Source organism: Melospiza melodia, chromosome 3 (assembly GCF_035770615.1).
Source record: "Melospiza melodia melodia isolate bMelMel2 chromosome 3, bMelMel2.pri, whole genome shotgun sequence".
In the NCBI taxonomy this organism is placed as follows: Eukaryota; Metazoa; Chordata; class Aves; order Passeriformes; family Passerellidae; genus Melospiza; species Melospiza melodia.
The window spans coordinates 67,057,475-67,083,014 of NC_086196.1; the positions used below are offsets into that span (position 1 = coordinate 67,057,475).

The 25,540-nt window shown below is 39.6% G+C and overlaps 1 protein-coding gene across 2 annotated transcripts; it reads left to right on the plus strand.

Moving 5' to 3' along the window:
- The first annotated feature begins 631 nt into the window (after positions 1-631).
- KCNG3 (potassium voltage-gated channel modifier subfamily G member 3) lies at positions 632-14,664 on the plus strand. 2 transcript variants are annotated; one of them, XM_063152095.1, is made up of 2 exons: positions 632-1,326; positions 9,889-14,664. In XM_063152095.1, the coding sequence occupies exons 1-2, from the start codon at positions 683-685 to the stop codon at positions 10,532-10,534; spliced, it is 1,290 nt and encodes a 429-aa protein (XP_063008165.1). In that variant the 5' UTR covers positions 632-682; the 3' UTR covers positions 10,535-14,664. The 2 variants fall into 2 exon arrangements, with proteins under 2 accessions (XP_063008165.1, XP_063008166.1); XM_063152096.1 differs by having other exon boundaries at positions 632-1,293.
- Positions 14,665-25,540: the final 10,876 nt, after the last annotated feature.

The window sequence follows — 25,540 nt, forward strand, 5'->3', positions numbered from 1 at the left end:
CCGTCGGCTGCCGCGAACAGGGAGCGAGCTGCATCGGGCTCACACACTTCACTTCGAGCTTTCCTTGAGGGGGGGAAAACGCCCACAAAGTGTTACTTGCGTTCAGTGGACAACTTGGAGCCAGCGCCGCTTGGCGGGGCGGACAGCGGGGCCGGCGGGCCCCGGCGCTGCCCAGACCTGTGCCGGGCGGGGTGCCCGGAGGGCGGCGGGCAGCGGGAGTCCCGCTCCGCTCCGTGTGCGCGGGCGGGAAGGAGGCGTGTCCCCACCCCGCCGTCGCCGCACCGCCCCTCGCTCGCCCGCCCGCCCGCCGGCACCGGCGGAGCGCAGCGGAGCGGCGCCGGGCGCGGAGCTCCCCGGCCCCGCCATGCCCGCGGCCGCGGCCCCGCTCCCGCCCCGGCGGGGCCCCGCGGAGGCGCCCGCCCGCCGGCGCTGAGCCGCGCCCGCACCTGCGAGCGGCATCGCCCCCTGCGCTCCTGCGCGGCCGCCGGGGCGCCCGCGTCTCTCCGCTGTCCCTCCCCCCCTGCCTCCCTCCCCGCCCGCTGCCCGCCCCGTCGCCGAGCGGGAGCCGCCAGCGGTGCGCGCAGAGCCGGAGCCGGGGCAGCCGCTGCCGCCCGCGCTGCCCCCCGCCTCGCCGCCCTGCCCTGCCCTGCCCGCCGTTCCCCTCCTCCGTGCCGCCCAAGCCATGAACTTTGGCCGCGGTCCCTCGGTGGTGTTGAACGTCGGGGGCACCCGGTACTCCTTCTCCCGGGAGGTGCTGAAGGATTTCCCGCTGCGCCGGGTGAGCCGCCTGCACGGCTGCCTCTCGGAGCAGGACGTTCTGGAGGTGTGCGACGACTACGACCGGGAGCGGAACGAGTACTTCTTCGACAGGCACTCGGAGGCTTTCGGCTTCATCATGCTGTACGTCCGGCACGGCCACCTGCGCTTCGTGCCGCACATGTGCGAGCTCTCCTTCTACAACGAGATGATCTACTGGGGGCTGGAGGGCTCCCACCTCGACTACTGCTGCCAGCGCCGCCTCGACGACCGCATGTCCGAGACGTTCACCTACTACGCGGCGGAGGAGCCGAATGGCGGCCCCGAGGGCAAGGGCCGGCGGCCGCCCGGAGCCGAGGGCAGGAAGTGGCTCGAGAGGATGAGGAGGACTTTTGAGGAGCCCACGTCTTCCGTGGCCGCCCAGGTCCTGGCCACCGTCTCCATCCTCTTCGTCATTGTGTCCATGGTGGTGCTGTGCGCCAGCACCCTGCCCGAGTGGCGGGCGCCGGAGAATCGCAGCGTGGAGGAGCAGAGCAGGTACACAGCAGAGTCAGTGAGGGAGCCCTCAGGGTAGGAGGATCCTTTATTTTCCCGCTGTCCGGTCCCCGTGTGTCCCGTCCAGTGTGTCCTTCCTGCCCCTTGTCTTGACGGTCCGTGGCTGTCGCCTCCACCGGCGGAGACGGTCTGCGCGCCTGGACAGCCCGGCCCTGAGCTGGGGCCCGGGGGGGATGTCGGGGTGTCTGTCGGGGCAGTGGCGCTGCTCCGCAGCTCGGCTCCCCCGGGCTCTGCCGGGCGCCGCGGCCCCGAGCGCAGGGGACGGGCGGGGGCCGGGGCCAGGCTCGGGTCTGGGCAGCCTGGAGCGCAGGGGACATCGGGGTACGGCTCCTGTTCGCAGGGAGGGTCCTCCCTCCGTGAAGGTTCTTGGAGCTCTTACTGTCCCCTCTGAGGAGACACGGGACCACACAGAGAACTTCAGACACTCCGGAAATCAATTTATGCCTTACGACTGTGAACAGAAAATTAAAAAAAAAAAGAAAAGAAAATAATCCCCCAAAAGAATGCAATTCCCTTGTCTTTTCCTTTGGGAAAAGACAGATCCTGTGAGTACTCTGCATGTATTCGTACAGATCCTTCTGCTAGAGCAGATGCAGCGCCTGTTACGATTGTGCTCCGGTAAAATCCTGGATGTGGGAACAGCCTTACTCCCGCTCCTCCCTTTACATCTCAGATTGTCTATGTGGGGAACACAGGAGATGATCAAACTGTACATCAAGCTCTTGCAAAGGCATCATTCAAGCACCCCAGTGTATAAATGTAACAGATGCTTACATTTCCTTTAAGCATAATAAACACTGCAAAACAGTTGCAGAGAACAGGACATGGGGTATAAGGCTCAATCCTGAGCTTTACTAGTAAGAGCAAACCCTTTTCCATCTTCTTGTGACCTCAGATTAGAATTACATTGATGCAACTCTTGCACTCTTCTGTTCCCTCTCTCTCCTTCTTCCCTGTTCCCTAGAGAACAAAATTGAGATCAGTCTGGTAGAATTTCTCCCATAAATAAGACTGACATATAAAGAAAGAAGTAAACATTTCTGGTATTTGCTAGCTTCTCCCTTTTTTAAAAACAGACAGGATATTCAACAAAAAGTTTTCAGCTTCTGCTCTTCTAAAAGGGCACTACCGTGAAATTGCAGCCTTGTCATTATGAAATCATCATCTTTTACCATAGAGTTAATTGGAATGTGATATATTATATCTTAGTAGCCAGATTAATTCCTTGGAAAGTATTTTCATAGTTTCCATTAGCTTAATGGAAAACTGCACCTGTATTTCTCATTGTAGTTGAGCCAAAGAATTAATTGTATGAACAAAAAGAAAGCAGATGCAGTGTGAGAAGCTGTTGATTCCTGCTTAGATTCAGATATGTCAAAAGGGGATCCTAAAGGCTCTTCCAGTTAAAAGCTTAGCAAGGTCATTTCAAAGAGGAGCTGCTGTGGGTGACCTCTGTACAGCAGCAAATTGCTGAGATACTCCCAAGAGGCATGGGAAAATAGATGCAACACTACAACAGCATTAACCACATAGGTCATGTCTTTGTTCTTGTCTTCTTGGTGTGGGAATCAACCACAAGTTTTCTCTTGCAAGAAAGAGTTCAGCTTGGAGAGGAACATGGCATAGGATGTGTAATTTTTCTTTCATAGTGCCTTTGTCTTCAAGATCTTGATTTTACTCTTCTGAACAATTGCATTTTGTACACCAGGTGTTAGAAGAATAAGATCCTAAGTACTTGTAGGTGCAGTGTAGACAAACAGTTCCCAGGGCGGTGAAGGCTCCTTTTAGAACCAGGACAACTACCAATGATGGGGCGAATTTCTTCTGTACTAGCTGTAGTACTCCATGTTATTGCAACAAAACAATAGAAAAGTTTCTACCAGCTGAAAAGTTTCTACCAATGTCAGAAAAGTATAAACACCAGTACAGACTGGGTCATCTAAACCATGCACTGACTGCACAGGAACCTATGCCAGTCTGATGGCAAACACATGGGAAACAGACACAAATGTGTGCCCCTCTGTCCACAGGTTACCACCAAGGTGGAGCCACTCCTCTCTTTTGCACATGCTGCTTCATTGCTAAAAAGTCTGTTATAGCTGGAAAAGAGTGTGTTAGCTACAGCTGCTTTTAAGTGAGCTGTCCAGTTTAGTTGTCACTACTGACATGTGCCATAGCATTGGACCTAACATGCCCAGTTGTCATCTGGCCTTATGTGCTTATGATTACTTTGTAGTTATTTCATTTAAAAATAGTTAAGTTTGTAAAATTTAAGTAGCTAAATGGTTTTATTTGAAAATCTGACCACAGAAATCCTATGAAGTTTCTGGGATTGCATACTCTGGCAATACAATCCCTCTTAGGTGAGAATGTTTTTAAAAATCCATCCACTTGTTTCTGACACATTTTAAAGTTTGAAACCAAATTCTGTCATTTGTTTATTAAGCAGCGTTCCTCATCAAAATAAAGAAATTCTATCTAACACAGTACTACAAAATATTTTTTTTCCCAAGAGAAATTGTTACCTTACTGCCGTACACAAGTGAGTTTTGACTTGCATGGCACTGTAATTACTAGTACAAAAATTGCACGTTATTAAAAAAATGTATTTTGAGAAGTTTTAGGAGTGAAAATTTAATGGGATAATCTAGAAATGCCTGATCTGTAGATTTGGATGTAATCAGTTATTCAGCTCAGCATAAGCCACGGAGGTGAGGAAACCCAGCAACTCTGATATTCTCTATCTCTCACAATAAGCCCTCCTGCCCTTGCCTCAGTGTGTTATGTCAGAAAGGTGCCACATGGACAACTTCTGTGGCTGGCTCCCGTGGTAACCATTCCCAGAACTGCTTTGGACAGCTGTACTGAAAGCAGCTGACCAGCAGTGTGCCTTCAGCTTCCCTGGACATCATCTCAGCAAGTGAGGGGATCATGAATTCTGGCATCTACAAAAAATGAGGTTTGCAGTGAGGGCTGCTGGGGCTGCCAGCTAACACCAGATGTATTTGTTTTTCATGTATGAGCACGCTTTCAGCAGAAGAAGAATTAAATCCACCAAACTTTTTTTCACAAAACACTATGATGTTATGTCTTTTCATGGTGACCATGCTCTCAAAGGATGAACAGCCCATGGCTATTTCTGATCCTTTGGGATAACATGCTTTAGAAGGCAACAGAGAAGTCCAGGAGTAAGCTTAATTCAAGGAGAGAGGGATGGGAAACCTCACCTCTGAATTTCACAGATATTACAGACACTGAAATACAATTCCCTGATTGCAGAGGGATTGCCCTTCCCAGGCCTGTTCTCGGGATGAGGGATGAGCTATTAAATTTATTTCATTCTAAGATTTTTGCTCCGTTCCCTGCCTTGGCAAGTTCCACTTATCGGAGCCAAAGATTTGCATTAGATTTGCAGAGTTTAGGAGCAGACAGCAGGAATGCCTTCTGTTGCTTCTGGCAATTTCAAGTCATCTTTGCTGTCCTCTGAACTGTGCCAACAGATGCATACTGTGAGTCTCTGCTCAGGGACCTGTCCATGCACTGATTGGGAGCGTAATCTTCTAGGGAGAGCTTCTCAAGCCTGTAATAGGAAATCATTTGAAGCTGCTTGACTTACTGGCAGCACAGTTCTAGCTACCTGCCTTAAAACTATTTTTCTAATGCTGAATACAAGCAGCTTGTTAGCACTAAGAAGAGATGGTTGTCCCCTTTCCACTTGATAATCATGATTAGGTTTGTACTGAAATAATCACTGACTTATCAAGCCTACATGATATGTGTTCTTAAGCAAAAGCAAATAAACATGGTAGTTTCTCCAAACAGCATCTCTCATCAAGAGCCTGTGGACTTTTTTTAATCTTTGCAAAATATCAGCCTAAAAAACTGCATGTGAATTTTAGACATACAAAAAATATTATTTCTTTATAGTAGTGGAATTTCAGAACACCTGAATGTTCATGCTTAACACCTCTTCAAAAAACAGTAAGAACTCCTTTCCTGGACAAGATCTAACTTGAATATCACATTTTTGCAGATTTTAGGTTAAAACAGTGGGCTGAGGGTAAAGAATGGAACCAAGGACCTAGGTTAAAAACACAGGCATGGATTCTTCTATTGAATTTACCAGTTCTTTGAAAAATAGAGGTGAAACAAAGAACAGATGTACATCACTGCCTGGGCACAGCCAAGCCTTAAACTCACCAGGGTTAGGTGGCAGTCATGTCCAACATAGAGGGTAAAGGTGCTGAGGATCTCAGGGCTCAAGATGTTTGTATCCAGGTCTCCACTTGGAGCTGTGAAAGGTATTTGCCCCTTCCCTGGGGAGTACGGGTCATTACAGCCTCCCACACAAAGAGTTTAATGCATGACAACATATAATTTCTGCCAAAGCAGGGGCAGAATGGGGAAAAAAAAGCCAGCAGGGTTTTTAATTCAGGGAAACCGGCTGTTCTGTAGCCTTTACTCCACAGTTTGTAGTGAGAAGGAAGCCCTTGATTTCAAAAGGATTAAAAACCTCCGAACATTTGCTGAAATCACTTAGGAGTCTTCCTGAGCAGGAATTTGATCATTCTAGCCACTACTTGGACATTTTTCCGGTTTTATGTGCTTTACATGGAAATAGGCTTTAGCAACAATTTAACAAATCAGTGCTGACAGTCTTTAATCCTGTCATATACTGTCTTTAATCATATCATCTGTTTTCCTCGTGTGTCCTGTTGCTGTGTATGTTTTATTTACAAGCTTAATAGATAATAATGCCACTAAGGAATATTTTGGCTCGATTTCAGCTAACTCACCAGGGGATATTGAAAATATATGAATTGGCAAGCTGAGGCAAAGAATATTGCTAAGTTGAAATTCTAAGACAGTTACCACATAGTTTTCTTTTTTAGTAATAACAAACTAAACTTGTTAGTGATTGAAAAAGATGATTTCTGAAATGGTTTAACTTGTTGTACATAAAGTAGCTTATTCTGAGTAAAAGTTATCATATGGAACAGAAAACCGAACAGTGGTGGGATTACAGTAGGAATGAGGCTAACAAAGGCTTGATTTTCTGTTTATGGACAAAAGATTCATTAGAGCAATCTTGAAAGACTGCTAAGCACCAAGCAGCTTAAAATTTTGTGAGGAAAAACTCTTTCATGTGCTTTGGTCTGGGACAATGAACAGTAAATTGGAGCAGGAATAGCCTGTAACTGAATAAAAATTAGTATTTTCTGTGATTATTCATAAAATTTGTGAGGAATCTTCAAGGAAATACTTCATGGCTTTGTTTTTGATTCCCCCTCTCCTTTTTGGATACCAGCTATTTTAAAACTGAAAAAACCCAACCAACAAAAAACCCAGATGGAAGTTTATAAAGTAGGTACTACATTTTTACCAAATAAAGGCACTATTTCATTATATAGTTAGGGCACTATTTAATTATATAGTTATAGATTTTAATACACCATTATTCCAGACATAGGCAATAAAAGCAGTCTGTCCTATGAATATGCAGAAAATATTTTAAGAACTGAATATGAAAAATACAGGTACTTTGGTCTTCTGAGTATATGCCTTTAATGTGGCTTTAACTTCATACTCTGTTCTCTTAAGGACTAACTGTTAAAATTGCTTTCCTTATTAGATGTTATTTATCCACTGATAAGGTTAACTATAGAGATAAGTCGCTGCAAAGAGAGGGAGACTTGATCTGAAAGTAGAAATGTAGAATGTAGCACTCCAGATTTCCCAACATGCCAGAGGTTTCTAGTTTTTCTCACCAAAGCACTCATTTTTGTATGATTCACCAGTACTGCCAAAATCCATCTACACAGGCAAAAAAGGAGTGACAAGAGAGGAAAAATGAAAAATGTTTCACTTATGGCTGAAAAGTAAGTAGAGGAAAGAAAAAAATAAGGGACACCCTTCATTGTCTTCTCCCCAGCCAGGGGAAAGAAGGATGGATGCAAAATGGAGAAGTGGAAGTGCAAGCTAAAATGGAATGGCATTAATGTATCCCCCACTGCCTTGATCTCGCATTGTCATTTCTGCACCAATGATGTTCCTTAGCTCACTTCAAATCTGTTCTACAAGAAAATACTTCTTCAGTCCTTCCTACTGAAGTATATCTGATTTACAGTATTTCTTGTCCCAGGAACTGCCAGAGTAAAGCAATGGATTGATCATATTTCATGGACTTTTTTACTTGTACAACTATTCCCCAAAGTTATATGACCACTGAATCGATATTGATTCATGAAGAAAATTTCTACTGTATCACAACAATCAGGACCTAACTTCCTTAAATCTCAACCCAGAGATAACCTGTCTAAGGGGTTGCAAAATGGAAGAGTCACGTTTCTGACATTATCAGGGCATCAGGAGGAAATAGCAAGTGAAAAAGCTTTAAATTGTATAATAACAAATTTCTTTTTCATTTAAATGCTTCGTGTCATAGGAGACAGACAACACTACCAGAGAAATCTCATAAAATGCAAAGAAATAGTCTGTTGGAATTGTTGAACATTCCTGATTGCAACTTTCTATTCTCTTTTACATGAGATCTCAACTAGACAACATATAATTACATTCGGACATCATCAGTTTGTCCATTACCATGATTTTGCTGTTTGATTATGCTGGGGAAAACTTAGGAATTAAAAAAGGATTTAAAAAAGGATTTAAGAAAACTTACTCATTTAGCCTTTTTCCTTGGTTTTTTTTTTCCTAACAAAAAGGAAGTTTCAAAAAGCCTAATTTTTAAGAGAACGCCTAATTATTAAGAGCAAACTGGTTTTGAATTTCAAAAGTCTTTCCATCAAAAGGTGCTAACATGAACTAGTGTTGTCAAAGCCCTTTATGAAGAAAGACCACTTGCTTTCAGAACTTCTATTGTTATTTGTAAAAAAAAAGAAAAATATGGTCCAATTTTATCTGACTAAATATTTAAGCAATTAATTTATGTTCATTTAAATTTACTGTGGCTAAAATAACAGTATACCTTATGACTTTACATCAAGTGACTGTTACTGTTTTTTCCAATTTTAGCTTAAAATTAAAGAGAATTAATTTTTAAAATTAACGAAAAATAAACAAAATTTTAGTGTGTAATATGTCTATTAAAAAGTTAGTTTAAAGAGTCTATAATTACATCAGTTAGAGAATACTGTCTTTCTAACAGGCCACTATCTTATTATTAACAATAGATTTCAGAACTGGTAAGAAATTATGCAGATGTGTTAGAGAAGAAAAATTTTAGGTTTGAAATGACAGTTGGATTTTCACTTGCAAATCAAAATGTTTCAACACACACTACCTTGTCAGAGTCCTTGCAGTAGCGAAAAACTCTGGTTGTATTTCCTGGCAGTATTTTTGAGTCTCTGATCTCACACCAGTTTGGTTTCAGAGCTCTTGATAACAGCAGGCATCAGTGATGAGCTTTTTCTTTGCTTAAACTGTTGGTTAAAAAGATAAATGGAGAAATGAAGGGAAGGTTAGCTTCCATGCCCTCATGTATTAAAAAAGTGAGCACAGTCTGAAGTCTTAGGGAGATTTGTAACCACATGCACAACAGTTAATAAGTAATATTCAAACAACATTTTTATCTCCTGCTTTCTGCTTTCCACTGGTTTCTGCTTTCCACTGGTTTCAAGCTGAGATATTCTCAAATCTCATTCAATGCAGTGGGACTTGAAAATATTTAAGAATATACTGAAATCCTCTCCCAGGATTTCTTCTGCATTTGGCAAGAAGAGGATCTTGCCTATTACCTTAACATCTGTTTACCTTGCATTTTTGCTGCAATGTAGTTCAGGTGGACTTATATTTACAGCAAAAGAGAAAATTCAGTAATGCAGAGCATAGTGGTAAATGGAAGGATACAAGCGTAGTACTTTATGGATGCAATACTGAAAATAAAATACCATCTGTATTTAGTGGCAATACCTGTATAGGTCTGACTGCAGGTAAGCCCCTGTTTGGGATGCAGATCAGATAGACTGGTTTAGGTTAGTTCCTAAAGAATTAATATGCATGAATCATTCAATGCAAATACTTATATCTGCCTGTTCCATCTGCACTTCCATTTTATTTTAGCAGTCTGGTTCTATACATTACTGTTCATAACCAGGCAGTTCACTGATCTACAACCCTTGGCATTCCCAAGTGAATCAGGCCTCACAGACTTAAAAAAATTTAAAAAAAAATCCCCCAAAACTCAATCAACAACAGCAGCAAAAAAACCCCAATCCAAACCCAGCTGTTCTAGATATGGTTGCACATTGACTTTGATGTCTTATTTCCTATAGGATTCCAGTTTTTGTGGGCATATTTGTCCAGTACTATGACTAGTAGCAATCCATAACTCAAAGAAAATTACCAGTGAGTGAGTTCTTAGCAATTATCTGTTCAAACTCTCTCTAGATCCTCAGGTTAATTGCTGAAATCCAGTGCCAGGTGCAGGATAAGGATGGCATGGCTTTCTGTTTGTTGTCTGTGAAAGTGTCACTTTCGTAATATCTGTGAACAAACAAAACATCCCCTGAAGACTTTGCACAGAGTATAAATGCTGTCCTCCGTTTCTTTTGGCAGGATAATTGAAGCTATCTGCATAGGCTGGTTCACTGCTGAATGCATTGTGAGGTTCATCGTCTCCAAAAACAAGTGTGAGTTTGTCAGAAGACCTCTCAACATCATTGATTTGCTGGCAATTACTCCTTACTACATCTCTGTTCTAATGACAGTTTTCACAGGGGAAAATTCACAGCTTCAGAGGGCTGGAGTCACCTTGAGGGTCTTAAGAATGATGAGAATCTTTTGGGTGATTAAACTGGCCCGTCATTTCATTGGCCTTCAAACACTTGGTCTGACTCTGAAGCGTTGTTACAGAGAGATGGTGATGCTACTTGTCTTTATCTGTGTTGCTATGGCAATTTTCAGTGCACTTTCACAGCTTCTTGAAAATGGGCTGGACTTGGGAACAAAGAATAAGGATTATGCCAGCATTCCTGCTGCTTGTTGGTGGGTGATCATCTCGATGACCACGGTTGGTTACGGTGACATGTGTCCCATCACTGTCCCAGGAAGGATTCTTGGAGGAATTTGTGTGGTTAGTGGCATCGTTTTATTAGCCCTGCCAATCACTTTCATTTATCACAGCTTTGTGCAGTGCTACCATGAGCTCAAGTTCCGATCTGCTAGGTACAGTAGAAGCCTCTCTGCTGAATTCCTAAATTGACCCAACTTGCATTCTGTTGTACTTACTTGCTAAGCTTTGTCTTAGAAGAGAACGGTGGAAGGTCCCTTCGCGTGTCCTCCTTGACTGGATGGTCCTGTGGAACAACATTCTCACCAGCCCGGAGAAAGCCCGTCACCATTCAGACAGGAAGGATGGCCATCTGCCTTGAGCACCTTGCAAGGACAGGGAGTGATGTTTCAAATTTGAGAGAACAAAATTAACCAAAGAGGATTCAGAAGTCCTCAACCAGACCAGTTTGGTGTTCAGTTTGCCTTCCCTCAAAAAAAGCAGAACAAAAAAATGGGTGCAACATTGAGATCTGTAATTCCTGTAATTATATCGTAAACCATTCTAAGCAATGTGTAGCAGAAGTTTTTCAAATATTCCAATATCTAAATATTTCACAGAGGCATTTATAGCTTCTTGCCTGAAGTATCTTCACTTTTAACTCAGATAACCAAATTATATGCTGAAGGAGAATCACTGCTACTTTTCACAGTAGAGCTGGTTCTGTGACTCAGGAAAGATGAAGAATATAGGTCTGTAGGACAAAAAAAACCTTGAGGCCTGATTCTGATCTTTGAGGAAGCACACAAATCTTCTGTAAACCCAGTGAAGTCAGTGGCATTTCTCTGAATTTGAGAGTTCACAAAGAAGTGCAAGAAGTGAACCTCTGAATGTTGTAAGCAAGGACTTCTTTAGGTCACAATTAATTTCTTCTCTGGAACCAAGCTGTAAGTAGAAGCAAGTATTGTATTTTACAAAGATCAGCATAAGAAATCAGGGATTGATATGTATATATTTCCTGGTAGGTTAGTGGGGGAGCTCTCCAAATTTTATATACATTCAGCTCAACTCCATCCACCTGAAGTTACATTCTCATAAGCACAGATTTTCCCTCCCTAAACTCCTCCCTGTCCCACATATCTTAAACATAGATATCATAGTGAAAGTTCTCTTAAAACAAATTGTAAGATTTCATCATTTGAAATGGCCTGGAGCAAGCACTGGAAAACAAGAGTACCTGCTCCCTGTCAGATGGGACTCTTCATCATCTTAAATTCTGCAATCCTTACTGAAGGATATACCTCAATGGAAGTTTTAAAAACAACTGTAAAAAGCCCAGAGCATACCAAAGAAAGTAAAATATAGAAGTGTGAGTTGCACTTGGCAAAATGGTGTATTCTCCAACGTTACTAGAAAATGAAAATGAATCAAGTTAGGTTCTGAAATATAGTTCACTACATTTCTTGTGTAGTACTGCTTAATAGCATTGTTCAGTATAATTCTGAAATGCTGCTATATAGAAATGTGCAGTTAGATATTAAAATACATCAAGGTACAGCTTTATAAATTTGGGTACCAATAAACATCAACAGGGAGCTTTCATGCTAACATGGAAGTTCAGAGTCATCAGCACAGCTGGAATTTGTGTGCTTGCCTGAAAATACTGCATTTACTCTTACTGTGCTGTAGAGGCATCTTTTATATCTGTAACTGTGAAAGGCTTTAGAAGTGAAATTAGTACCATCTAGAAAACACATCCCTGGAATTGCTCACTCAAATAAACCTGCCACATTGATCAGTAACCAATATATTGAAGGTTCTTCCCTAAGACCTCAAAGAGTCATTATTATTTTAAGTGGTCTTAGTCTTAAGTAGTCTTAAGAAATACATTGCAATTTTTCTGAAGACCTGGAAAGAATTTTAGTAGCCTTCTTACAGACAAGCTTGACTTTCCCTTCAAGACTCCATTGTTGAGTGCTGTTACAGCCATACCTCTGTTTCTTGCCACTAGTGTGTTCAAAGGTTAGCTCTGTAGTTCCCTACACTATTATATATTTATGCCTTTTCTATCAAAATCATGTTGCTCAGAAACCTGCTCCAGCATTCCACAGAGAGGTGAATATGAGATCAGCAAAAATTCTTTCTTAGGTGAGATTCACAGCTGATGTTAGTTAGGCAAGTTGTGACTTCAGAGACACTTAGATGTTTTACAGCCGTGGAGCTGCTGGCTCTGTATTCCTGCATGTGTACCTATATATATCCTGCATATATTATATATTATAGTCAGTTGAAACGTTTGGGGTTTTTTTATTCCTCACAGAAAATTTCCTCCTTGACAAAATTAAAATTTCAGACTTTAATCCAAACATAGACATTGAAGAAAATGACATTTTCATCTTCTAATGAAAAGTTATTTTGACAATATCAAAACCATTTCTAAGTATAAAACTGCTAATTTTTTTTTTTGCTCCAATTTTTAATTTTTTAAATTTATTTTTAGCTAAAATAGGTTAAAGACCTCACGTAAGAACTTAGCCCTACAGATTTTCATGTGCTGTTTGAATGCTTGGGAAAAATACCGTTTGTCACAAAACTCCTTCAAACTTACTTTGTCTTTTGTCCACATATTGTATTTAACCAAACCAATGCTCTAAGATACAACCCTCCTCCACAAAACGCCCAAACCATCATCATGGTGACAATAACCTAAAATCCATACAGAATGTGAATAAAAAGTATGTTGCAATCTTGATTTCAAGACAAAATAAAATGTGTTTCAGCACAACCTATAAATCTAATCTTTAGATGCCTGTACAAAGGAAAAACATAAATTAATGCACATAATAACTTGTGAATACCAATTTGCACCATGAATCATTTTTGCATAAGCAATTAAGGACAGGAAGTTTTCAACGATCCAGGCTATATATGGTATACAAACAAAATGTTTATCCTTTATGAAGTGTTTTTTAGATGAAGAATCCTTTCCCAGTGTTAAAACATAAATCTAATGAAAATAACTGTGTAAAGGACTAAGTCTGTGGAGATTATCTTAAGTCATACTATGTTTTTTTGAACAGTTTGTGTTCAATTTTTATATGGCAAAATGTGAACAGAATGACCTAATGTTCTTTTTTAATTTGAGTTATAATAAAATATTTTCAAACTGCTGTATATAAGCCCACAAAGGAGAGATCCTGCAGTGGGTTTTTTGGTGTTTGTTTGTTCGTGGGGTTTTTGGTTTTTTTTTTTTTTTTTTCTTTCTCTTTTTATTGTTGTATGGTTATTAATGTAGACTTTATTTTCCTTATGAACCAAGTTGAAATAAAGTAATCTTCATGGTAGCCTTAAATAAGAATTTTCTAGGGTAATTAGAATGCCTGACTTCTAGTAATGTATGTCATCTTATTTTCAACAGACCAGTGTTTTTTTAGTGAAACCTTACAAAATATGAATTATATGTGTAGTCAAAAATAAGCACATTTTAAGACAGTTAAAACTGTTTTATAAATTTTTTTGGAAACCATGTGTATGCAGACATGAGGTGCAGCACTCTATTTCAAAGTGCAGCATTTCAAAGCCAAAAGCCAAGTGAGATGAGCAAGCAAGCTGGCTCATCTCTAATCTCTCTATGTTTGAACCCTATACAATAAAAGATTTGACGGGCAGTTTCTCTTGGAAATATTCACATCTGGAACAAATTAGATGAAACAAAAATAGAGTAAAAAAATAAATGAAGACAGCTTGTACAATTGTTATCCAGCATTTTGGTTCATCTAAAATGGAAGCCAATGTCAATGACTTTTGAACTGCCAAGGTTAATCATACATTATATACTAGGTTCAAAGCCTAGGACTGATTTATTGGAAACGATACATTTGCTGTAATCCTTCAAGGTACTGTGTGTCACTTTAAAGTACTTCATCATTAATGAAGTCCCTGAAATGGAAAGCTCTCTAGGGTATTTTCCTTCTAAAGTTTTACATGAACCATCATGCCAAATATCACACACAATGAATGGAAGATTATCCTTTCCCTTGATGTAAAACTTGAAAACAATATTGAAAAAAATTAGTTTGGTTGACTGATTATATTAAACAGTCCTATCAGCATAAGGATGAGCCGTATAAAATGTGATATTCTTATTGTACAGTGACTTATACTGGTGTGCATTGCAGCAAGTTTGAGAAAGATTAAAATCCTGGTGATGGAAAGTTCCTATCTTGATATCCATGTATTTAAAAGAAAAGGCACAGTGTTTTCATATAAGGTATGCAATTCATGCCTGTAAAGAATTGATGTTCCTGTTCCAAAGTAAAACTGAAGTCATCATGGGTTCAAAACACTTGTCTCTTCCCTTTTGGGTAACAACTACAAAACCCTTATCAGATCTGAGCACCTTCCAGGAAGTGGACAAATGCACAATTCAGCAGCCAAACCCTTTTGGTTTCCTGGGAACCAGCATAACGAACAAGGTCTGCTGTGCTCTGAATTTTATCTCACCTAAGAGGTCCAGGATCACTTGAAGGTTTTAGAATTATTATTTCAGATGAGCTACTAAGGAGACACTTGCTGGAAAGTTAAATAAGCTGTGCATAGCAAAAAAAGATACTGCTTTATAAGAAAGTTTTCACCGATTAAAAAAAAAAAAGAGGAAACTGGCTCTCATTATCTGTTCTTTGTTTGTAAAGGCAAATATGCAGGTCAGGATATGTGATGATAATTAAAATTGCTATATAAAACAGATACCTGTTTAAAATACAGAAACTCAGTGTGAAAAGTCTTCCAGCTTTGGTAGAGCTATACCAGCTTCCCGTAGCTGAAAAGCTGCCCCAGCCCACACAGAGGAACAACAAAACACTGGTTTCACTGTAAAAAAGTGCAACACAAATTAGGGAGTGTGTATCGGACAACAGACAGGTTAGGCACCAACAAGCTGCAGTGAGCAATCAAGACTGACAATCTGCTTGACAATAAATGTTATAAGAGCCACAGAAGAAGAAGAATATAAATCTTTGGTCAAATTAATAAAATACAACAAAACACATTTTAGAGTCCTTTATTCTTTACAAATGCAAAGGTTTATCATTTCACAGATCCTTAATTTTATATATTGTCTGATTATCTGTAATGAAAAATGTACTCTATAATTTGAAAAGGTAATAAATGTGAAGGGTTTTATGTGAATAAAGAATTAATTAGATAAAATAATGTAATAAAATTTGCTGGTCTTGTTGCCATATTTCATGGCCTAGTGCTTAAAACACAAATGTTTATAAAATGTGTTCTTCTGAACAAGTGAATTCTATGGCTATTCATATTGGTACTGTACCTCTGCAAAAACTTTTTCTTTAACAATTTTTGGCTACTGAGAAGTTTGCCATTTACAACCCAGGAATTTTAATCAATATAAAATTTCAATATTTGATCCAGAAGTAAATTTGAAACAAAAAAATTAAAGTTAAACATCCACAGGATTATTCTTCAGCAACTGAAGATCTATCATAATTATGGACTGTCAAAACAAATGAAAAGCAGCCATGTAACACATATATTATTCCTTAGGGATTATTTTTAAAAATGAATCTGGAAAAATTGATTGAATTTGGCTTCAAGTTCACTGAATCTTTTTAATATTAAAAAATAAAACCCAAAACCAACCCCAAACATCAACATGGTATTCAGTCTGGAATGTCAACACAACCAGAAATTTCAGCATTGCAATCCTTGCATTATTGTAATGGATCTGAGATACTCTGTTGATGCTTGAAATGCAGCCCTTTCAAAAGTACTTCCAAAAATTAAAAAAAAAAAGTATTTCACAACTAATGTTCTTGTAAAAAAAAAAAAGTTGAATATTTTAAGAGATCACTGAATTATCAATCCTCTGCATTATTATGAGAATGAACAGACTTTTCATTTGGAAATCATGAGCATTTTTGCTTCTGTTATTTATTAGTTTTAAATATTTTACATAAAATCAGACAGAGAAGAAACAGAAGGAATAAAGCAGATGTCCACATACTCATAGAAGTATTTTTGAAGTGTTTTTCCTAAAAGGACTACTGAAATATTTGGAAGCAGAAGGGGTTTTTTAATGTTTAAACACAGTTACTGTTTGGCAGACATGCTCAGCACTCGCCCCTTCCATCAATTTCTGATACAACTGTAAATGCATAGAATCCTCCAAAGGAAGATTGATTCTTTCTGCCTTGGGGAACATTTTATACATTTTTTGCAATAAGAATTTAAAAAAGAAAACACTAAAGAGGATCATGGAAATCTAGAACTTCAATATTGGAATTCTTACCCATGCACTCCAGAAATACTCCACTCTGCTTTAAATTTTTTGCACTGCTTTTTTACCAATACTGTAGTAAGAGCCACAGAGAGGACCAGTTGTACTAAGAACTCGACAGCTACAGATCAGAAATTACAGTGCTGCTCCCAAAACCCTACAATTCAATACTGAAAAATGAATTAAAGCACTTAACAGCACAAGCAGGCAAGATGGCATTTCTCTGTAGCACAAGTGTAGCTTATCTAGTGAGCCTGATATACTGTTAAGTACTAAGTGTTGACATACATTTTTTTCTCCTCAATTTAGAGAGCCTCACAGAGAACACAGCACTTGGAAGACAGTGTTTTCTCTCTTTCTGTTGCTAAAGGCCTTGACAGCTGCACTGGCTGTGCCAAGACAGCACAGTGCCTAATGAGGATTTCTGTCATTAGGGTTTAATATTTGAACTTGATGACATTTGATGAGATGTTATGAATTAGAAAAATTGGGGCCATTTATTAAGATAGCATCTTGAATCCTCAATGCTATAAAAGGATTCTACTATACACATGCCATTAAAAATTAAAAGAGGAAAACAATCCCAACAATGTATTCACTAAGTACAGTCATGCAGAGGGTAACAGAAAAGAAAGGCGTCACTAACAAAATTACTTAAATTAAAATAAATACACATCTGGCGTCCTGCCAGAGATTCTTGCTTATAGCCCTCAAACTTATATGGATTCCTTGAGTATCTCTGCCTTTGGGTGCAGTGTCTTTGAGCTCTACCTCTTTGGTTCTGATAGAAACTCAGCAGCCTTTTGTTCTCCATTGACTCAAGAGGCTTGAAAACCAGGTATGTCTGAAAGGAAAAATCTTCTTCAAGGGAGCCAGGTAACCAGCAGTGAATGTAATTTAGCTAAGATGAATTTTGTTTTATTTTAGAAAATCTATTTGTCATCTGGGTTATGGAAGGCAAAGTCTTGAATATAAGTACCAAATTGACCTCAACACAAGACCAAGGACCATGAACTCATCTGCTCCCCTTATTATAGCAGACTTCAGCATCTCTACCTTGTTTTCTTCAACCTTTCTGCTTTCACTAATCCTCACTCAAGAAGCATCAAGGTTAAACATTAACATCCACAGACTAAGGCTGCTACTACCTTTGCCTTCTCTTCATACAGACTCCCATTCACATTTGAAATGCAGTTCAGATTAGATAGCTTAGAATAAATATCCATGCATTTCTCTGTCTCAGTGCAGGATAAAAAGCTCTCTCCTCCTCCACAATAAATGTCACGTCTAGTAGGAAAAAACAGTCATGAAAGCAAAGCTTTTACAAAGCAATACAAAATATTCTAAATCATCCTCATTCCATTCTTGGTCCAGAGTCTTACCCTGGTGCTTCACATCCCACAGGCCATTTAAATCCCTTCTCAACTCTGCAGTAATGTCACCTATCAGCCTTTGGCCACCTGCTTCTGCCAACAGGATGGACTTGAGAGCTGCATTACCAGTGGGATGTTGCAGTTGCAGATTTGCAATTCCTTGCTTTTTTTGGTTGATTACTTTAAACTGCTATTTCTACCAAGAACCTGTAAAACAAACTGGCCAGGCTTGGACAGAACACTTTCAGTGGCTGATCCACTTCCACCAGCATGTAATAGTCATGTTCAAAGCAACTATCAACCTTAGAAATTGTTAGGTTTTCACTGCTGTATTGAAGAAACCAGTTTAATATAGGTAAGACAACTTAATACATTTATGTTCCCTGTTTGGAGACATATCCTTATTAAGAGTTCAGGATTGTCATGCCAGCTACAGGAATATTATGGAAAGCAGGTGGGAGACTAATGTAAAAAGGAAATAAAGCAGATGGATAGGGAGAGGTCAAAAATATTAAACCAAGCAGTGCAAATGGCTCTTTGCAATGAAGTCCTTTCTAAGCGACTCACTTTCCATCCCTTTTTCTTCACCTTTTGGTTTTTACCCTTTTACTAGCTACCCCATTTTTTTTCTGCTGCTGGCCACACTTGCAGTCTTCTGTGCTGCACTAAAGCACGTATCTGCCATCCCATCCTGCCTGTTCTTTGCTCTCCTACCTTCATTGCTATAAGTATATTCATATTTAAGTCGAGCATCCTGTCCCTCAAGGACCTATGCTAAAAACAATTCACCAGACCATTCACACATGGCAAGTGTAAACCAACTAATACCTGCCTTCTTTGCTAAGGAAAAAGCTTTCACCTATTTCTTTGTATCACACACTGTGACAACAACTTGTATCACCAACATTTATGATTTACTATTCCCATCTAAAGCTTTCCTGAATGTGTCTCTGTGCAGATGCAGTCTCTCAGATGAGGACAATGAGAGAGACTCTGGCACTGTCTCATGCCACTCAGAAGTTGCTTCCGTTTCTGTGGAGTGCTAATGACTCCCAGAAAGCATGAGGCATCCACACTAAGGGGCCCGAGGGACTGAATTCTTCAGGCAACAATTCAAAATGCACACAAAATTCAACAGAAGGCTTTGCCTTAATACCTCCCCAAAAATCACATTCTTTCAGAGATGACCACTGGAAACTCCCATGAAAGTGTGCCATGTCAGCATGGAGAGCCCCTACACTGCCTTTAATCATGACAGCCAAACACAACCTTCTGCTGCTTACACAGACTCAAGTTGCGGCCAGCACCATGGCAGCCAACTCCTCATACTCCAAGGCTATCAGTAACATATGCAGCAAATGGTCCTGTGCTCAAATCTCTAACTTGGCTTTCAAAGTGACATCCTTATTCATTTTCTCCTACTATTTTAAACAAGAATTTACTACAAGCAATACTGACTATTTTGCTATTCAAAAAGAGAATTAAACAAAAGCTCAGCTAGAATAACATAAATTTTCTGAGAGACTGGAGCAAGAAAATAAGCACAAGAATTTTCTCTGCTCAAATGAGATATAGTTCACCTGAATTAAAAGATACTCAGCTTGAATGTTACAGTTCAGAGGAAAAATTAAGTCCATCGTAGAAACCTGAACTTATTTACCAGTAGTAATTCATAAACTCTCAACTAGGTCTTTTGTTTCCTCTTTATATAAGAAATGTGCAAATCATATTTTATGGTTTCTTCTTTTTTTTTTAAACCCATTTTAAGAAAGGTTTTTAAATTTTAAGACTGATGTCATCCAAAAAGGAACAAAAGGAAACATAGGTATTGTCCTAAAGTTCAAACTAGTTTATGTGTGAATCAATGTCAGCCCTTAGATTACACTGAAAGTATATGGGATCTTAAATAAAGTGCTTTTAATAGCATTTCGAGACTGTTTCCCTTGTCTCTACCCATGAAACTTTCCTGTAAGGCAAGCATGTGGATCACCAAATCACAGAATATACTGAGTTGGAAGGGACCCACATCAATCATGAAGTCCAACTGCTAAGTGAATGGGGCTTGCACAGAGATCAAACCCACAATTTGGTTATTAGCACCATGCTCCAAATAGCTGAGCTCATCCCAATTTATTTCTCCCTGAAGCCCTCCTAACATGGTTCTATTAATTTAATAACCTGTGAAAGCAAAAAGAGAATTTGTAGCAATTGAGTTTCTATTATGTTACTGTAATCTCTGCATTACAAGGCAAGTGTTTAGCAAATGCTAAGAAGCTTGAGTTTGTAGGTTCAAGTTATAATAATCTCACACTGTCTGTTTGGTGGCAACTGGATCTAGGACAAGCAGTTTAATGGAGTCAAAGTGGTGCCTCCAGCAATTCTGAGGATGCATAGAAGCATTTCCCTTCAGCCTTTGAACAGTGAGCAACAAGCCATTGCCTAAAGGAGATAGGGAATCCTTCAGGAAAGCATAATTACATCAGATCCACACTGCAAAATCTGCAAAAGAGAACTGTCAGAAGGGGAAACAATCAAGAGTATGTAAAACAAAAAGCATGTAAAATCATGGTGCCAAATCTCTATTTCTACACCTCCTTACCACTCCTTTTCAGCTCCCTTGGGCTGTAGAATAGGAAACAGCACTCTAAAAAGAACATGCCTGCCCCACCAATGGTACTGCAAGCTCTGATATTCCCTGTGAAAACAGAACTCAGATTTTCCCATTTTAAAAGCCTAGGCCGCTACATATTGAGCCAAATGAAACTCTCTGTGAGCAATTGCCATCACAGAACCTACGCAAGACAAGGGAGCCAGATATGGTTCAGCAAAATTTACTGTGAAAAATCTTTAAGAAGGAGGATATTGTCAAAAGACACATTTCCAACAAAATTTTCACTCAGATGTTGTGTGGTCAGCAAGTGCTTCCATCCACCTACAGACACCTGCACTCACACAGGTCATATCTTCCTTGGGAGGAATCTATAAATAGAGATGCAAAGCACAGCATGAAGAACCCCAATCTATCTATAGGCTCTGTGAGGCTGTGTGTGTTCTGCCAAAGAAAAGTTCCTGCACAATGCAGAGGCAGATGTTGCTAGCAGCATTTGCTTGGAGGGCTCCCTATTTCTGCAACCCTTTAATGTGTGCAAGGACTTGGCTCAGGAACAGTTCCTTTCAGCTTTCCCTGCTGTTACTCTACTCACTCCAGCACACTTCAGTCCTCTTCCCAGCAGAGCTGTTACTGAGCTTCCCTCTTCCTCTCACAAGGGACTTCACCAGTGCTCTCCCACGCTGTAACCTGATCTTCTGAACTTCTTTCTCCTATGCAGGGAAATAGATATAGAGATAAGGAGCTAGATAGATCTTTCATCTGCTTGTACTCCCAGTTTTACAGTATCCCTCTGCTGATGGCAGTAAGAAAGCACAGACAGGTATACAACAGCAGACAGAGTATTTACAAAGGAAAGCCATCACTGATCATGAGGCAAGGCAAAGGGGAGACACATCAAAACACCTTCAAGACTTCCTGAAACAGGAGTTACACTACCATCTGAAGAGACTGATCCATAAATGGAACATGCTTACAGAATGTCACTGAGACTACAGGATGCTGCAGGAAAGATAATTAGGAGACTGTCAGCTGAAAGATATCATGGAGTAATGGTTCCTGCTGCTGGCAGAATACAAGCCTCAAAAATAAATGTCATCAAAACTGTGCATGATTTTCAATGTAGAAGACACTGATCTCATGGCAGAAATTAATTGTTATGTTATATCTGATATGCTAAATGATTCATTAATAAAGAATGTTTTCTACAAGAAAGATTTCTCAAGTAACCAGACAACTGACATTGGTATTACTCAACTTAAGTGTGTCTGTTTTGGTTTTTTTTTGTGAATAGTCAAAGAGAAACCCCTTAGAATACAGCCTGCTGACAATCAATCAAAAAACCAAGATGTTTTGCCTGAGTATAGTGATAAGTCAGCCAGCTCTGAATGGCTTTATCCCACAGCAGTACTTGGAAGAAGATCTTATAGATAGTAGCTGTGAAAGGGATTCTAGGCACGTATTAGGACCTAGAAAAATCCATCCTTGCATCCCATCTTCCACAATTTAAGCTGTATTTACAGGAGTAACCATACTCCAAAAATACTCCAAGAAGGAGAGGACAGAAGAGGAGTGATGTGCAGAATGAAAGAGATGATGCAGAGAATCTGATACCCACACCATGTGAAGTATATGGTGTTACTTAAGTGCATCTTACCATCAGCCATGAAGCCCAGATTAATCCAAAATGCTATCCCATTTGTGAGCTCCAAGCCTGCTCAGGGACACAAACCTAAAAACAAGTATGACCTGGAGGTTCACTCCAAAAGCATATTTCTGATTAAAGCCTCTCTGCTGAATGTATCTAGAGAAAATGTCTGGTTTTGCCCCTTATATTTCAATTTCTCCTCTCTAGCACACTGGACAGCTTTTGTTTTACATTTATAGATCCAAAGAACTTCAGACATTTCACCAGAGTTGCAGGTCCAGACTTTTCTTAGACTGTATCTTGTCTGAGTGGCCATGGCAGACACACTGCAAGGTCCTGGTTTCCTATTCACTCAGTCTAGAGACTCAGCCAAAGGCTACAACAGCTTCCTTGCCATGGAAAACTGTGCCCAGGAGCAACCCAGGAGATGACTCTTTGGCTCTGCACCTTAGACACATCCTTAGCTAAAACACAACCAAAAGACTTCACAAGATGTGCCTAGTGCTCTTACAAGGATGCTTAGGTGTAAAGTACGGCTACTTGAAGGCACCAGCTGTTGAATTGGTAGGAAACAGGGATCCTCTGGTGGAAAAACTTCTGTTATTCCTGCTCCTTCCTGAGCAGCATGAATTCACTGCATTCTATCAAAGAGTATTGCCTCAGCACGTACCCAGAGATCACTCTGCCCTAATTTGAGGGTGGAGCTCCAACAGTTTATATCTTCAGCACATTAGAACACAGAAGTTTCCAACTTTTGCCATTTATTACTTATGAAAACTGTTACTAAAATTCATCAAGTGAAAGGTGACTTTCATCTGTGCATGTTCCTTATAGCCTGAGGCATGACAGAGAAGTGGTAAAATGTGACATGTACTAAAATATTAATAAACTGACAAGTTTTTAAACCCAATCTCATGATTTTTGAGCAGCTGGTGTTGACAATCCTACATGTTCATTGATTATTGCCTTCTCCATGGAATTGCTTGAGTAAATACAGAGCAGTGCTATTGTTGGGAAAGGACAGATTAAGTCCAAATATAGCTGTATAGAATGCTCTGAAATGTGTCTCATAACAACTGAAATTAAGCATGACTGACAAGTGGGCACTGGGCCAAGAAAGCATAAGACTTAGGTATTCAAGTCAAGTGCCTGGCATAAATTGTCCTGTTCGGTTCCAACACAATTGTAACTTAGTTAATATTGAGAAACACTGCATGGCATCTTTGTCTAGTCCATCACAACACCTTACTATTGATCTTTTTCAAATGAGACATTTGTACAGAACATTTTCCCTAACACAACTGCAAGGGAGGTTTTTGTTGGTCTGGGGTTTTTGTTTATAACATAATCTTATTCAGGAATTTTTTTTATAATACTGCACTGAGGATGTGGTTGTCTCTGGACTCCAACCTGTGAATGCGCACATGAAAATGCTGAAAAGAAGGAATTAAATAGAAGGACAATGAATCTTCCTCCAGTATCTACAACATATCTGAGAAAAAGAAACTTTTGCTGTGTACTGTAGATTATTTGAGAGAGAAATGCTTACAGCCCAGGGAGGGAAAAGGAAGAGGTGACAGAAGACTGGTAGCAGTCTTTTACCTCTCAAAGTCCAAGGATATCATTCATTTTATTTGGGAACTTATTTTCCTACACACACAGTGTTTAAAGGAAAAGTTCAGAACAGTAAGATACTGCAATCATGAGATTTCACTTCTGGTTATAAAAGAAGAAAATGTCTTGCAGCAGAAAGCATAGAAAGCATGCACACAAACTGTGACCTCTGTTTATCCATGCCAAAGTCAGTAGCCAGAGGCAAAATATCCAACCTTGCAGTGCAGCATTTCAGAACTGGGAAGTCTTAAAAGCCTTAGAGATAGGGCCTGGAGATTTTGAAATTACTCTCTCAAAACTAGAATGAACAGGGCTTTTATGTGATTATTATTTTACTGACAGCCAAAATTGAAGTCTCAATCAGATGAAAAAATTACGTTGCTTCTGCAATTCTGAAAATCAAAGGGAAAAAAAAAGCAATGACAACAAAGCTGAAAAATAGTGAAAGCAATATGTACTGTAGGTTCCTCTAATGCTTTCCACATCTAGAAACTGGAGCATAAAAGAATATACAATAAAATGAATTGCTCACCTGGAATAAAGCATTGTTTTCACAATTTCCATTCTGCTTTTATTCAGATAATACACAGTTGCAAAGAAATGGTCTATAAAAACCATAACCTACTGCCCCAGAAGTGTTATTCATTCTTCAGGCTTTACAACAATGACATCATAAAGTTTGGAATTCCTTAGTTTACTTCCTCAGACAAGTTCTGCATGGGAGCCTGAAAAGAATACTAGACATATGTAACAAGAGGTAGATACCTTCAGATAAGATTCAACCCCTTAAAAATGATTCCTGATCCCCATCATACAACACTGAACACAATGCCTTTATTGCCAAAATTGCTAGTAAGTAACTATTGCTATGAAGTATTTCACATGTAGAAGCCTTATCTCAATACAAAAATGTACCCAGGAAACAGAAGTGAAATACAGAATTATTTCTAAATTTATAGAGAAGATATAAATGGCTGCCTCCCTAATACCATCTCCTTCAAAAAAAAAGGCAAGCATTCTGTTATGAGAAAGTTGCACATTAAAAACTTAGGTTAAATTTACGTTAATATTTTAAATCTACTACTCTTTTAAAATACTCTACAACTTTTATTAAAGATTATGAAAGAGAAAGCTCTTAGTTGTCAATAGAAGCCTATTTCTAAGTCATCTCTGCTGTATGGAGTACATATGGGCGAAAAAGCACCAATAAATTCAGGTGCAAGTTTTAGAGGTAACTACCACCCTACTGCCTATATAGACTTGATTTATTTCTTTCAGTTGATAAATCAAATGGAATGTGTTTGCAATATCAGCCTCTTGCATTAATAGAGCTTGTCTTGGTGATCATCTCCTAGTTTGGGGATTTGTAAATATTATGTATACACACACACACAAAGCAAATATTAAGCAAATCCAATCTAGTACTCTTAAAAATGAGTACTGCATAAACAAAACATAAGTGCACATGGCAATTTTATGTTCTACATCCACCCACACAGTTGTTCTCAGCAATTCAAGAACAGAGTTGCATGGGCAGATTGACAGAATTTGAGTTACAGACATCTGTGCTGAAATAATGATCAGCATATGATGGTTTTATTCATTAAGCAACTGATTATGGTCTTGTTTTTTTATTTATTTTATCCTCAAAAAGAAAATAAATACAATAATCACAGCA

Bases quoted from the DNA above. Each gene is read 5' to 3' on its own strand.
- KCNG3 (XM_063152095.1), top strand. From the start codon at position 683: ATGAACTTTGGCCGCGGTCCCTCGGTGGTGTTGAACGTCGGGGGCACC. The intron at 1,327-9,888 runs GTAGGAGGATCC...TTCTTTTGGCAG, and splicing joins TCAGTGAGGGAGCCCTCAGG to GATAATTGAAGCTATCTGCA.